Genomic DNA, 16,416 nt, shown 5'->3' on the forward strand with positions numbered 1-16,416 from the left:
AAACTATCCGATATTGCAAGCCCTAGCGGGCGCGGGTGAAAATCGCGCCATGAGTTCTTAGCACACATAAGTCGCAAAATAGCTCTTATTTCAACTACACAAAGATGCTAGTGTTTAGCAGGTGCCGTCGTCTGTACAAGCAGGATTGAAGTGTATTTGGACGAGTACTCTGTACACACTGGCATGGTAATCGTAACAGTTTGCGAATGTCGCTCTTATTCTACGGGAATACAAGCGAACTGTAATTGAGAACGAAATGAGTCGTCACTTTTAGAATTAATTCCCTCAATATGTGGAGTGCGGGATTGTTTGTTCGAAAAAAAAATCCAGATGTAGATAAGAGATTTCTTTAAATTAAAAACATTACTGAATAAAAAAATAATGTCAACGCTTTTTCAATTTTTACAATATCAAAGTAGAAGTGCAAAATAAATGTGATTTTTTTTGTAAAAATGATGATTAAGGCCCAGCAGAACAGACGGTGAAACGCAACTGCAACGAAACTGCAACATTCTGATGATTCTGATGAATGAAACTGAAACTGAAAGTTTCAAACTGGTCGCGTCATGTGTGGTCTCTCAACGGACGCTATGGCAGAAACTTAGATGCAACTCAAAAGTAACTAGCAGTTGCAGTTTCGTTGCAGTTCCGTTTCACTATCTGTTCTGGGCCTAACATGACTGAAAAGCAGAACTCTTTTTCGCTGATGGTACCTAATAAGTATGATATAGGTACACCATGACGAGATAGTGTAGGATATCGAGAAAGGGTTGATTTTTAAGTTCGTTCGTTCGTTCGTTTCAGCCGAAAGACGTCCACTGCTGGACAAAGGCCTCGCCAAGGATTTCCACAAAGACCGGTCCTCCGCCGCTCGCATCCAGGCACCTCCCGCGACCTTCACCAGATTGTCGGTCCACCTAGTGGCAAGTGGGAGGCCTGCCCACGCTACGTCTTCCGGCTCGTGGTCGCCACTCAAGAACTTTCCTGCCCCAGCGGCCATCAGCTCTACGAGCTACTCGTATGTGCCCCGCCCATTGCCACTTGATTTTTAAGTAAATAATTATTAAATTACAAATCGATCATACGGTAGACTGAAACAGGAAAACCTCATAATGTTAGTTGATGACATTACAGCCACTTATTAAGTTAAAATAGATTCACACTGTACACGGCTGACATTTATAACTTAAATGATAGGCGTGCATTATGCCGTGTGATATGAAACACATAAATGTCGTATGGGAAATCCCTTGAAAATTAATTGAAATCGATGGAAATTACGTAGATGTATTTACAGTTGACATAGGCCCAGTGTTTTGTTCTGTAGTTAAGTCAAGAAATGGTTAAATATTAGCAAACTGCGGGTTTTAACAATGGCTAACTTTTTAACTAAGTATATGTTTATCGTTAGTTATTATTTTACTTTACTGCTGAAATACAATTTCATTTAGTCTATTTGTTTCATTCATCATGCAAAACAATAGAATAGTGAGTCAGTGCAAGATAATAATATAAAGGCACTGGGTCTCTATCAGAAGGAACTCTAGGGGTGAAATCTCCATTGGCGTGGGTTAGCGGGCAAGGAGATAATATGTTGGATGGTTGACAATCACTTTCCCTACAATTTAACGTTCCACCAAACTCAATACGCTTTCAAAGATAACCTCGTAGCCGCTTGCTCACACTTGACATGACCAAACTGATTGACAGTTACCTTTTTCTGCGCATCAGTCGGGTGTTACGTTTAGGAATCACAAACCTCCCGCTTTACAGATTTATACAGATAATATAATATTAAGATTGGTACTATTAATTATCAATAATAATTTGCAGCATCTGTGTCCGCGCCGACATTATATATATATATACAGGGTGGAAACGTTAAGTGATCTCACTCGATTATTTCTGAACTATACAAGATATTGAAAAACTGGTAACTGGTCCTGAAAGTGCTTTAAGAGCTCTTTCAAACGGTACCAATAATAGATTACAGAATAAACTGAATCTATCTGAAATTTCAATGTTTCTAGCTTCCATACTAAATGTATGCCAGCCACACAATATTAGAAGTGTATTTTTTTCATCAACCGACTTCAAAAAAGGAGGAGGTTCTCAATTCGACCCGTATGTTTTTTAATAATAAACTCTTAAAATAAACTTGTTAATTGTATTCTTATTTAAAATTATTCATGGAAAACATTGGTTTTAGGCTTTACTTGCTATGATATTGTCAAGAGATGAGTGTCATGACTGTGGTAGTACTAAATGTATGGAAGAAAGAAACATTGAATTTTTGGATAGATCCAGTTTATTTTGTAACCTATTATTGATACCATTGGATAGAGCTTGTGAAGCACTTTTAGAATCAGTAATCAGTTTTACGATATCATGTGTAGTTTTTAAAATAATATGACTTTACCAAATGTATGGAAGCTGGAAACATTGAATTTTCGGATAGATCCAGTTTATTCTGTAACCTATTATTAATACCGTTTGATAGAGCTCATGAAGCACTTTAAGAATCAGTAACTAGTTTATTGATATCTTGTATAGTTTAGAAATAATCGAGTGAGATCACTTATCGTTTCCACCCTGTATATTCTTGCACAAATGCACATGCTCATGAATAATAAATTTATTGGAACAGAAAATTAAATTGGGCCGAGTTGCACCGCCTTTTTTTAACCGCAACATAACCGGTAATTTTTAGATGGTGCAACTCAGCCTAAGGCTTCAAACCCGCGTTAGCTAACATTACAGTTTGGGTCAACTTGATAGTCACTTATTTTTAATTATTTAAAAAGAGAGTGATATGTTTTTCTGTAGATTGTGCAATCATTTAAGGCAGGATTTGATCGATTTTTTATACGATACTAGCTTTTGCCCGCGGCTTCAACCGCGTGAAATTTAGTTTGTTACATATCGTCATAAATTATAGCCTATATGTTATTCTGGGTTATAAACAACAATACTGTAAAGTTTCATCAAAATCCGTTCAGTAGTTTTTGCGTGAAAGAGTAACAAACATCAATCCAGACATCCCAGATATCCAAACTTTCGCATTTATAATATTAGTAGGGCCAGTAATAACTACGTCACTCATACATATCTTTTTTTTTTTTTTTATGCATAACAAGGCAGGTATTTGACCACAATCGCACCTGATGTTAAGAGGGATGCGGTCTAGGATGGTACATATCTGCCCTGTAAGTGCCTATTCACTCTGACCTTGAAAAGGCCCGGATTATAGTTTATATCTTTATATTTTATAATATATTTTACCCGGATTATAGTTAGTTTTTATCTTAAGCACATTACTATTCCGCGTATGATATGCATTGCTATGAATAACAATCGAATGCAATTTGGTTAGTCGAAATGAGAAGCTTAATGTAATACATAAATCGCTCAATCATAGATGTATAACGGCACATCTATCGTCGATTCGAATTCGAATCAGCAGTCCATTCCAGACAAAGTACTTACCATTCATGACAGATCGCTTCGATAAGTCTGTTTTATTAACATAACTATACATAAGACTGCCAGAACAGACGGTGAAACGCAACTGCAACGAAACTGCAACTTTCTGATGATTCTGATAAATGAAACTGAAACTGAAAGTTTCAAACTGGTCGCGTCATGTGTGGTCTCTCAACGTACGCTATGGCAGAAACTTAGATGCAACTAGCAGTTGCAGTTTTGTTGCAGTTGAGTTTCACCGTCTGTTCTGGGCCTAAGAAGAAAATTATAAAATGCATTTACAATAATGTTTTATAGTTAATGCAAAAGCTAAACACATGTTCAATTCCTGTAAAAAATCTATCTTTCTTTGGCGACAAGAAAACCCATAAAACAAAAAAGGGATATCACAAACCATTTTGCGTGTAAAATATTCAGCCAAATCAAATCTGTATTACGCACTCGGAGACTGAGCCTGAAACGTGTTATCGGCCAGTTGAAAAATGGTTCCTCTTTCCTCTCAGTTTGGAAAGCGATCGTTTGTCAATGAAGGCTGGAATCTAGTGGGTCTAGACAAAGTGCAAATTACAATCGCAAACCAGTCGAAAAGTGGTCGAAAAGCCCCTTTTTTGTATGGAGTTTTGACGGATTCGATTTTCGATTCGATCAAAAAGTGCGTTTTGTCTAGGGGGGTAGATAATATTGGGTGGGACCAGCCTGCTTGGTCGCATTTCCGAAAGGTCACTGGCCGTCGAGAATTTTTTTAATCATATCAATTGTCTTTTGTTTTTTCTTTTCGGATTTCTGTCGCACGGGTGTTCTTGGCGGGAAAATTAAACGTCATGATCTCGTATCTACGCCGAGAAATAAAAACTTCTTGTTTTTTTTTCTACTTTTTGACACCGGCCGCCGAGAATCATAACAATTGTCTTTTGTTTTTCTTTTCGAATTTATGTTCGCACGGCTGTTCTTGGCGGGAAAGTGAAGCGTCATGTTCGACAATAAAACAGCAAACTAAAAATTGATAAAGCCATAGACAAAAGGTTGAAAATAAATTGATAGAATGGCTATTCAACTGTAGAAACAGATCGACCGTAACATTTATTGAATTTTTCTGAATCTTTGTATGGAATGTTCGTGGAATTTAACTAAGTATTCTCGTGCTTTGAAATTCTCGAATCTTGAATAGAAAACTTGACTTGAGATGTAACTTTGCTGGACTATTGTCATCATAATATACATTTACGAGTATGTATATGTCATTCTGCGAAGGCTAATGTGATTGGATGTGCCTTTGTAACTTTCTTTCCTTTGACACATACCTCTGGTATCTTGATACAGCGAAGTTCCGAACTACTTGCGACTTTGACTCTTTAAGTTACGCATGTGTCTTGTATGTTCTGGAAAAGCGACTTCAATGACTGAAGTATGTAAGGACGGACAGGTTAAGAAATTACGCTGTCTTTCGACTGTAAATGTTCTGAAAAATCTTTATGTATAATTTATCTGTACAACATTAATTTGACATGCGTAGTTAGTACACAGAAGTTGATTTGATAATGAGTATGATGATAAATAACTCTAGACCATGCTCTGGACAATCAAAAATGGTTGTAACATCATAGGCAGATTTCGAATGGAACGAGTAAGAAACAAAATACTAGACACTATAACTTTTGGCTTTATAAAAATGCGTTAACATTAACTATTTTTTATAATCTTAGTATGTCTATGCCACAACAAAACCAAAACAATAAGGTGCATTGAACTTATTTATTGTCCCGAAGCAGTGATAGGGTTAATACTAGGACGCGTAAAATTGCTTTTAAAAAGCCTACTTGCAAAAAAAAATTGTTTTTTACTAACGCACATTAAGATACAAACTCTTTCATACATCTCCAAACTGAAAATTTCACATAAGGTAGCATGGATCCAATAAATCCTTCCAAGATCTAAGCCAGGTTGTGTCGCACCATATCCCGCCAACACTAATCCAACGTCACGCGGAGCTGTGTGGATTATGTGACAGATAATAATATTAATTATTAACTTTAGGCATTTGCAAAAACTTCTAAGAGCATATTTTTAAAGCGTTTTCATCTAAATATTTTCTAAGTAATTGGGCTTTTTCAAAATTGTCTCTAAATTAAGAAAGCTCGTTTAATATTTTGACGCAAGTCATCACTTTTAAAAGATTAAGGACAGTCGCGCTCGATGCGGTCTGCGGTCAGGTTAACGTAATTAATTAAAGATGAAAAAAGCTGTATTGAAAAAAGTTATAGTCAACAGCACTACAGATTGGCTATTGCTATTAATTGCAGCGAAACAGTATAAAAAATATGAGAGTTAAAATATATATAAATGCACAATGCACAATGCTACAGAAAATGCGTCTTGAACACTTTTGAACAGACATTTCTCACTTGCAAGTTCGACTTTCATTTGTCAATTTGTCGAGCGGTCCGGTGAAAATTGGCGCTGAAAATTGACACGGCCAAACAGACCTCGGGCTACGTTAAATGTTGAAAAATAAAACTTTAAACGTTATACGAATCGACCTCGCATACGATGGGTTCCGTACCATAGAATACTGTGGTAGTACAATTTTAATTTGATGCTTTTCCATAATGTGGCCGTTACTGCAATGATGTTATTGATGTGAGATGCGTGGTGTTTATCTAAATTAACTTAAAGGTGACTGACTGACTGACTGACAAATGATCTATCAACGCACAGCCCAAACCACTGGACGGATCGGGCTGAAATTTGGCATGCAGGTAGATGTTATGACTTAGGCATTCGCTAATAAAGGATTTTACGATACTCCACCCCTAAGGGGGTAAAACGGGATCCACGCGTACGAAGTCGCGGGTGGCCGCTACATTGATCCTTTTATTTAATTCCAGTAAGTGCCGAAATTGTTCTTCAAATCGCAGTTCGCCGATACTCAATTTCATCTGAATTTAATTTGAAGGCTTAGACGATAAATTGATGTATTATTTAGGTATTCAAAGGATTGCTAAACGCCTTATAAGCCTACTGAAATGCTTGAAATTAAATTGTTTCACCTTTCAATAAGATGAAACAGTCGACAGAAAATCAGATATTTTTTGTTGGAAAATGGCACTTGTTTCTACTTCGATTATAACGACGCTCAAGGGACCGATGATAAATCACATCGTACTATCTGGATGTCGTACTAAAAAGTCATTTTTTTACGATATTACCTACTCAATAAATCAACCAAACATATTATTAAGCGTCGCTAGAAGCGGGCGACGAAACGAATTCTATTGTAGTCAAGTAGGCTGGACTTGCTGTCCTCTGTACTTTTAAATCAATTCATTATAGAGTATTCGAATTGCTCAGGAATCAATTTGAATTAATTTTAAACCTTACTTGGAACGCTCGATGGCCGTCAATTGCTTGAATTTGCTTGAGACCAAAGCACTAATATTTATTCAGTGCCAAAGCTAACTATGCCCGTGAAGTGAAAACCGTTTAGGAGGACCATTACCTTGCTTGCTCACTGAGAGCATTCCCGTGTAATGAAATAATGAAATAAGGCTTTGTTCCGAAGCGCAAAATCGAATTTTGCATTCATAATGTTGTGTGAATATCGGCAACAAAAGTACTTTTTGACTGTACCTACAGAATATTCATTCATTAAATTGTATTAATTCATTCACTACTTAAAACATACCTTAGTTAATAGTTTAGGTACTACCACTAACTAAGTAGGTACTACGGGTATTTTGCCTACGAAGATTCGGTGGGTTAGGCCTTTCAAATAAAATTTTCTGGGCCCTATTAAAATTTTCTTAATTGCTCTTGCAATTTGCTTGGTCCTTAGAAGGAAATTCATAAGATTCTCATGCAATTTATTTTTTATTTCGTCATCATCATCTCAGCCATAGGACGTCCATTGCTGAACATAGGCGTCCCCCAATGCTTTCCATGCTGCCCGGTTAGTAGCGGCCTGCGTCCAGCGCCTTCCTGCTACCTTTATAATGTCGTCGCTTTTTTATTTAGAACTAGCTGACCCGGCGAACTTCGTACCGCCTTAGCGTAGAGATTTTCTTAATATTTTTTTCCGTAAGAACCATCCTTGGACTTCCACAAACATTTAAAAAAAAGAATTATCGAAATCGGTTCAGCCGTTCACACGTGATGCCGTGACAACGCGAAACGGGTTTCATTTTTATATATATAGATGTAACAAATATGTATTTTCCTGCAAATTCATGATCATCATCAGGTAATTTAATTTTCACTGCAGGAACACGACCCTCTCCAATTCACCAGATTCAAATGGAGGATATGGCCTACACTCCCCACGCTGGCCAAACGGGTTGGGGATGCCATTTCCCGTATTTAGATTTATTTCGTTTTTTATGCCTTTATTTATTTAGATCGTTTCATCCACGAAGACGCTCCCCACCAATTTTTGGCCGAGAGAAACGCGGGGTGCGGGGAGTTTGATCCGAGCAATCCGAGTGTCAAGCAATGAAGGCTATCGTTTTAGCGCTTACCAGTTAGCGCCACTGTAGAGTAAGGTCCTGTCAATCGCCAGGGGTGCCAACTGTTAAGTATAAAAACGATAGCTCTCATTGTAGCGTGCGTGTGCGCTCATGGATAATTTAGCGTGTACCGATAACACTCAAACATTAGCGGAAAAATGGTGGGGCGCATCTTCGTGGAAATCGTGGATGAAACGATCTATACCTAGGTAAGTATTTTGTTCTATCCAATGCAAGGTGCTAGGTGGTTTAACATACACCTAAGTGCCTATTCCCATGCTATTCACGAGCGAGCCGATAATACTAAAAGATCGTGTTCAGTCGATACTAAGGTCTAACGACGTAATCTCGGCTACACATCAGCTGTCGAATCGAACCCGGGCTAACGGGCCCGGAGAGACCCAATATAAAGGCACATATAGGAATATGCGAAGTTGGATGCGGAGCTTAAGCGGTTGCGGGGTTAGAACCTGCGTTCCTTGGACTTCGATTCAGCCAGTACCTACGACACCGACACATTGCCATTCTCGCTTCGATTTGAAATACCTACCTATTTGAAATACCTATTTGAAATCTAGAATCGATATGTGATTAAAAATGCTGCTCAGCATAACGTTTGAATTAGAATAAAGTTTTGAACACTAACCACGTAATCTCATGCTAAACAAACGTGAATAACGAGAAAAGTTTGATAACATAAAAAAATTAAAACAAAGCTCCTTACGTTTCTGCCGTTGGTTGTTGTAAAATAGTGCCTAATACAACTGCATAAGATGGCATTGGCATACGGCATTAAGTTCGCCTAATGTTAAAATTTTGGCATTGAAGTATAAATAATAATATGCCACAGTCCTTTATCTTTGCATCTAGTTTCTGCCGCCTCCGCTATGCTTCGAGCTCCGCGCTAAGTTCCGCATGTATGTGTACTCTCCCTAAGAACTAACCCTCATTTAAAGTATTTAACATTTTCAAACGTGGAGACAGTCTAATACCACTGGCCGAGCGCTGTCATTTTGCTACCTGGTAGACCCGAAAAGTTGTCATTTTGTTAGCGTAGTTTAAAACAAATAGTTTCCTGAATTGTTTTGTATTTTCATCTATTGATCTTTAATCTGATTCCACTCTTTAAACGTGCTCTTTATTATGCATGATATGTTATTGGATATGTATTGTTATTTTGATTGATGACTGAATGCTACTTCATCCAAAAGTTTTATAACATCAGTCGTTCATAATTGCTGATGGATGAGATGAACTAAATTTGATTTCCAACTGAAACTGAAGTAACCTTTCAGGTGCATTTTACTCTACTGCTTATCCGTGAAATATTTTAGACTGGGTTGCACCATCTTACTTTAATTTTGACAAACGTCAAAAATCTGTCAAACTTCATACAAAAAGACCGTTTATCGTTGTAGTTACAGTCAAAATTAGGTGGTGTAACTCATCCTTAGTAGGTACCTACCCCCTCAACGATGGCATCGTAGTTTTAGTACCTAAGCTCTATAAAACACAAATTGCTACAAACATTGTCGTCCAATCTGCTGACCGTACAAAATTCTATGACCAAACCAATCTAAAATAATAACTATGCCCACGCGTCATGCGATGTTCAATTACAATAGAAAAAGTATAGCGAAATTACTAAAGCCAACATTTGCACGTAAACCCTGACTCGTTATTGACTCAGGCTGACCGAGTGACCCGTAATGACGGTAATGAGTCACAATGCACAGGCTTTATGGTTAAGCAAATTCCAGTCATTAATGCTAGAATTCCGTGCCGGTCCGAGTAAGACTCCCCGCAAACTACGGACTTTAATGCCCGTTTTCACCATCAATCCCTAATTTATAAGTGACCCATATGAAAACAAAATTCCTGTTATGTGTTACCATAGGGGTCATTTGAAAATTAGGGATTGATGGTGAAAACGGGCACGAAGTGCCTTTTTCATGTGACGCGGATTTCGGCTCACGTGCGGATCTGGTCTCTACTGTGGCTTGCGTATACAGGATGGAAACGATAAGGTGATCTCACTCGATTATTTCTAAACTACAGGGTGGAAATGATAAGTGATCTCACTCGATTATTTCTAAACTACACAAGATATCAAAAATCTGGTTACTGATCCTGAAGGAGCTTCACGAGCTCTTTATAACGGTATCAGTAATAGGTTACAGAATTAACTGGATCTATCCGAAAATTCAATGTTTTCAGCCTCTATACTAAATGTATGCCAGCGACTCAATATGAAAAGTGTATTTTTTTTTTAATTAAATAATAAACACTTAAAATGAACTCGTAAATTCCATTCTTATTTAAAATCATGGAAAACATCTAGGCTTTAATATTATCAAGACATGAGTGCCATGACTGTGGCAGTACCTACTAAATGTATGGAAGTTGGAAACATTGAATTTTCGGATAGATGAAGCACTTTCAGGATCAGTAACCTGTTTTTATAGAAAACCGTTATGCTGTGCTTATGCACACGTGTATACTGAAGTTTCACGCGAAAAATTTACATGCAAGATAAAAAATTACATTTTGACATGATGACGTTGCCTTTAAAATTAAATTTGTCCGAAATTCAGCTCCAACGAAAAGCCCTTTAAGTAAAACAACGAGTTTTTACTTACATCCTTGATGAAAAACGAAAAGTATATTAAATGACGATACGGGGAAAATACCCCAGTTTCGTAAAATATTTTAATTAATTAAGGGCAGACCTTTCCCGAAAATAAGTTCAAGGGTTTCTTGTAAATTTTAATGTGTCTTCAAACTTGAAAATATGGGACATTAAATTTTGTACGTTGTACAATGCCGGTACCTACATAAGTTGTTAATAAGATTGAGTTTGCAATGTTAATAAAGTACAGCGTTCTCAATATTTAATTTAAAATGTTTAAGTGCTAAACGAAAATTTACGAGATATGAACTTAAAAAGTAGGTAAATATATTTTTAAGTAGTGAGTAAGTAGGAACCGTATGATCCGTGTAACCCGTGTTAAGTTCAGGGTAAAAGAGTCGATAGATCTAAATAGCAACAAACTGAGTTACCTGTTACTATGTACCTAGATGAAAATGTATAAAATATAGAGTTAGACAAAGGCTGTGGACTGTAAATAAAAACGTATTTTTTTAAAATTTCATAATGCTTTACTTATTAGTCAAATTTTAAAATGGCAAAAAACCGTGCAAGAAATAAATATGGCCAAAACCGGTACTTCTACCCTCGAGTAAGATGCAAAACCTCATGTTGATTCCAAGATGGAAATGAATCCGCAAAAGTTAATTTAAGGGTAGGTAAATGAGGCGGATGAAAAAAGTTTTTACGTTTCTGTGGGATAAAATAAAAAGTTCACCATTATTATAACCTCGGTAATTGGACTGACTTCTTTATGTTCAGGGATTTTTGCTTTTATGGTGAGGGGAAGCAAAAATTCTTACAGTAGGTAGTTGGAGTTGTTGAAGCACCAATTTTGGAAAATATTGGATTGCTAGGTCTACCTTAATTGCGGGTATAACTTGAAAAGTTCATCATTTATATCAGCATTAATATGACAAGAGATTTAAATACGAAAATATTAATTGTTTCATTTATTATGACCGATGACCGCAATGCTACCCTTTGTAGGGTTGTGGTTTTGACTCCAACTAATCCAATCAATTCCTGTTAATACTATAAATGCTGTCCGTCTGTTACATTATCACGCTTAGGCTGGGTTGCACCATCTTACTTTGACTTTAACAAACGTCAAAAATCTGTCAAACTCCATAGAAAATACACCGATATTATCGTTATAGTCACGGTTAAATTTAGGTGGTGCAACTCAGCCTTAAACTACTGAAACAAGACTGTAAACTAGACACCTAGAGACAGTGAAACCTACGGATAGTTAGTTAACTGCCATTTTTCGAAATGTTAACACCCGTCCGATAATTAGGCTAAGTTGCACCACCTAACTTTGACCGTAACTATGACGATAACCAATGTATTTTGTATGGATTTTGACAGATTTTTGACGTTTCTCAAAGTTAAAGTAAGATGGTGCAACCCACCCTTGATCTCTTTTAAAATTCTCGTGAAAAAAGCTAGCATAGAATAAAATACGATAGAGGTATGTAGGTATGATGTGTATAAAATTCACGATCAATATCCCGTTCAACTTAGCAACTTATATTCAAGTTGCAAGTCTGGGTATCGTTGCATGATGCATGCATTTGTATTGACTTACAATGCACAATAAACAATGCAAATTTTCCTTTCGTTTCTAATGATTAAGGCAAACATTTCGAAGCTGTTTAAAACAAAACACCGAACCGTGATTACTGACGTAGGTATGGGGAAAACGTACCTACTAAATATTGAAGTCGTTGTTTAGGCCAGGTTTACATTGCAGCTTTGCCAGGTATATAAAAAATAAACTTAATTAAAAAACTATTTGTAATTAGCTACAAAAGACAACGTTTTAAATGCAAAGATATGTTAGCTACTAATTACGGAGGTGCTAGCTAAGCGACGAGCGTGTTACACTAACATTAATTAAACGGGCAAGCAAGTGTTTATTCTAAGTATTTCATTGTTTGTCTTTCAAAATTATACTTTTCCGGATCACCGGATTTAGTTTTAAAAAATGTGTTAGTAAAATGTATTTTTTTTTTTTTTGGAGAAGTCTGTCCAGCAGGGTCATTTGACTGATGCGAACGAACTGTAAGCTTTTGAAAGCTTTTTTATCAATCTGTAGAGAGATTTAAAAATTTCGTATCACTTAGGTTAAGGAAACAGACTATAGACTCGTTCAAAAACGATTTTGACGAACTACTCTGACTCATTTGTTCCACTAGTGGGCGTTAAAAGAGCTAAATCGATTACCTTTAATCCGTCGGCGAATACGAGTACAATCATCTTTTCTATATCTCTGATTTCAGCCACACGATTGTGAAGTTTATGTTCATTTAACTAAAATCCAAATGTATCCCTTTGTTACAGACTTCAAGGTGGAGGGGTACCCGACGATGGTTTACTTCCATGGCGGTGACTTCGTGCGCGGGAGTCCTCAAAGCATCAATCCGTTCCAACTGGTGCTAAAACAAAAGGTACTTTTTGCAGTTAATTTAATCTATACTAAGAAAGAATATTATAAAAAGGTAATGGTTGTGAGGTTTTAGGGGGTAATCTCTGGATCTAATTAACCAATTTTGACAATACTTACGCGGCCGAAGCCGCGGGCAAACTCTAGCCATAAATAAGTTAGAAGGAAGAAACGTCACTATATTCCAGGAATCGGCATTGTATACACAATAAAAAGTATTTGCGTCACTTGTGGTTACAAAAGACTATCAATGCATTTTTGTGTAGGTAGGTAATAAATTTTAATATGAATAATGATTAATTTCCTTAATTAACTTGATTCACGGTACACAAGGGAGACCCGAAAAATGCTGCGATTTTTCGTAATATTCTAATAAGTTTTCTATTGTTCACAGGTGATCTTCGTAACAGTAGCCTACAGGTTGAACATATTTGGCTTCTTCTCAACCCTAGACAACGAGGCGCCAGGAAACTTTGGTCTTTTAGACCAAGCAGCTGCATTACAATGGGTCCAGAACAACATTGAGAGTTTTGGCGGAGATCCAAACAACATCTGCATATTTGGCCATGACGCTGGTGCAGTTAGTGTTGGTCTCCATCTTGTATCATCTTATTCTGCAGGACTCTACCAAAAAGTCATAGCTATGAGTGGCAACGTCCTCTCACCAGAAACTGTCAACATAGCAAGAAAAGAACTTGTGACGGTAGATAAAGTAGCTAGTGCTTTCAGTTGCTTCCGAAAACCCACTCACCAACTGCTCGAATGTTTGAGAAGAGTCAACAGCCAAGCTCTTTTGGATTTAGGCGAACCACTAGCAGAATGGAAGCCTATCGTTGATGCTGGATTCAGTAACACATCCTCACCGTTTCTGCCAGAACTACCAAGTAAACTCTTCAAGGATAAAATCTTCTCCGCTGTACCGGTTCTAACTGGTTACACGAACATGGAAGATGCTCTTCTGCTGCACAACGAAGGTGATGAATCTGGTATTAGTCAGCGAGAATATGATATTATGAGAGAAGAAGTGGTCCTTTCTGATATAACAGTAGATAACAGTTCTTGCTTCACAAACCAACATCACATACAAGATGCAGTCGCGTTCTTCTACAAACCGATACCGCCTACTTCAAATGAAACTATTTTGCGAAAGCTCTTTTTGGATTTTTACACAGATAAAGTGCACGGTGCCACTACTTACCAACTGGCTAAGCACCTGTGCGAGCAAGCTCCAGTATATTTGTACAGATTTGATTTGAAGCCTTTCTCGGATATAGCAAATGAAGGAATTCCAGAGTGGATAGGGGTGCCGCATAATTTTGATCAGATATTTGTTTTCGGACTTCCACACCTAGCTTTGCCGAAAGATTTAGACAAATGGGACTACCGAGATAAAAGCATATCAGAAATCATCATGAAAATGTGGTCCAATTTCGCCTGGTACTCGAACCCTACGAATTCTGGGGTCATTATTGATTGGGAGCCGTTCGAAATAGAGAAACCTGGCTACTTAATAATTGATCGGCAAAATTTCACAATGAGCACTTCAGAGACGATTAATTATAAAGCGTTCGAGTTTTGGACAGATTTCTACCCAAAAGTTGTGGAAATTGGAACGAAATGTTGTAAAGAAGTTGCGGACGACTCCGGCACAGATTCCATTATCACGAGACGAGTCGTTAATAGTTTAATAACTTTACATCTTATTTTAGTTGTGTTGTCATAACAATTTCGCTGTACAAAGAACTCCAACCGTTATTTTTGTATAGTTTATTTGTAGAGAATAACGATAATTTATTTACTGTTATTACAACCGTGGACATAAAGAAAGCATATTTACTGACATTAAACTAAATTTATACATAAAGACCCATGTTTCTTTTTGTAAAGCTAAGTTGAATGATCCTAGTGCACGTAGGTATGTTCATTAAGTTTCAATTTGTAGCCATTGCACGCAAAATGTCTAGACTACAAGAAATAATTAGAATCAATTGTATTTAAATTTAAACAATTGAAAGAAAGCAGATCGTAGGTATAGATTCAATTAGTATGCTCTTTCCTTCGCTGGAGTCTGGAGGACTGATTTATTTGCAGTAGGTAAATAAATTCTCACTTAGGTAATATGTATAATTACGTAATATTTTTTTTTTCATTTATTATCATTTTACAAAGGAAGTTCTTAAACATATTACAATTAAATGCATTGGCATAAACCACTGAGGTTTGTTTGCAATGCTTGATGCGGTCAGTCTATTAAATTAGTAATCAAACAGTTGCGTTCTACAAAGAAACAAAGAAAAAACATAATAAAAGTTACAATTTTCATAGATAGGCATCATCCCTGTCGAGCCGATTTACCAAGAGGTTACTATATAATTTGTTCGTATAAGTCGTACCCATACATAAAGTTATGGATAACATAGACTAATAATCGAGGCTGAAAGTTGTAAGTAATTAGGTACTAAATAAACTGTTCTACTTCGAACATACAACTTTTACATCCCTTTACATAGGAGATCGCTTTGTGTTAAACTTAATTTCCAGTAAAATAAAAAAATGTAAAAATTATTATCAAAAAAAAACCTGATCATTTTTTTCCTGGGCAAAAAAAAATACTGAAATAAATACCTTACTTCAAATTCTATCCAAATCAAATCTACAAAAAAACCTAAATATTTTTGGACAAACAATGAAATAAGGTTAGAAATCCGCGTATCTACCTTATTTGCTATACTGGGTACGTACCTACGTAAGTACTAGTAACTTCGTAACGTAACGAAGCAATCACGATTCCTATTCGTAACCTAAACTAATTTCACGTTAGGTAGGTCTTCATCAGTCTACACAGGACATACAAAATGATAACTTAGTTTTCGCTAAGTAATACTCACGGTTAACTCCGGACTTGGTCCGAAATTTCGGAATTCTTTCGATTTATATCTCGATATGTAAGTCCTTGGGTTCGAATCCAAGGACGGTCACGCACAGCCTTCGGGTGGTCGCCAACGTGACAGTTTATATTTTTGGTCACGATATTTTCGGCAACGAGTTCTTAGTAGAAGTGATTATGTGTATTTATTTATACCTTTAATATTAATTAAAGGTGATTACTAAAAAAGTCAAAACGATTTTGATTATTGAAACAAAAGCTGTGTACACCTACTTATTCTCCATTATAGTCAGGTAAGCCTGTTAGTATCAATAAAAAAGTTGAGATCAGAAAAAAACAATCGAGAGGGCTTGTCAGTCATGAAAGGGACATCTTTCAAGCTTAATTTATCTTCCATCGCCTAATATTATCGTATGTCTACCTTCTTTCACATAATATTGACCAAGGCCTT

The 16,416-nt window shown here is 36.7% G+C and overlaps 1 protein-coding gene across 1 annotated transcript in view; it reads left to right on the top strand.

Annotated features, from left to right (window-relative positions):
• The window catches only part of LOC114360518 (fatty acyl-CoA hydrolase precursor, medium chain), a 47,572-nt gene that overhangs the window by 16,451 nt on the left and 14,705 nt on the right, over positions 1-16,416 (top strand). Inside the window, exons 2-4 of the mRNA XM_028315245.1 lie at positions 12,976-13,082; positions 13,473-14,798; positions 16,179-16,258. Coding sequence (XP_028171046.1) covers positions 12,976-13,082; positions 13,473-14,798; positions 16,179-16,258 — 1,513 coding nt within the window. The remainder of the gene's footprint in view (positions 1-12,975; positions 13,083-13,472; positions 14,799-16,178; positions 16,259-16,416) is intronic.

The sequence above is a fragment of the Ostrinia furnacalis genome, unplaced genomic scaffold (assembly GCF_004193835.3).
Source record: "Ostrinia furnacalis isolate ACB-3 unplaced genomic scaffold, ASM419383v2 OfSCF5073, whole genome shotgun sequence".
Classification (NCBI taxonomy): Eukaryota; Metazoa; Arthropoda; class Insecta; order Lepidoptera; family Crambidae; genus Ostrinia; species Ostrinia furnacalis.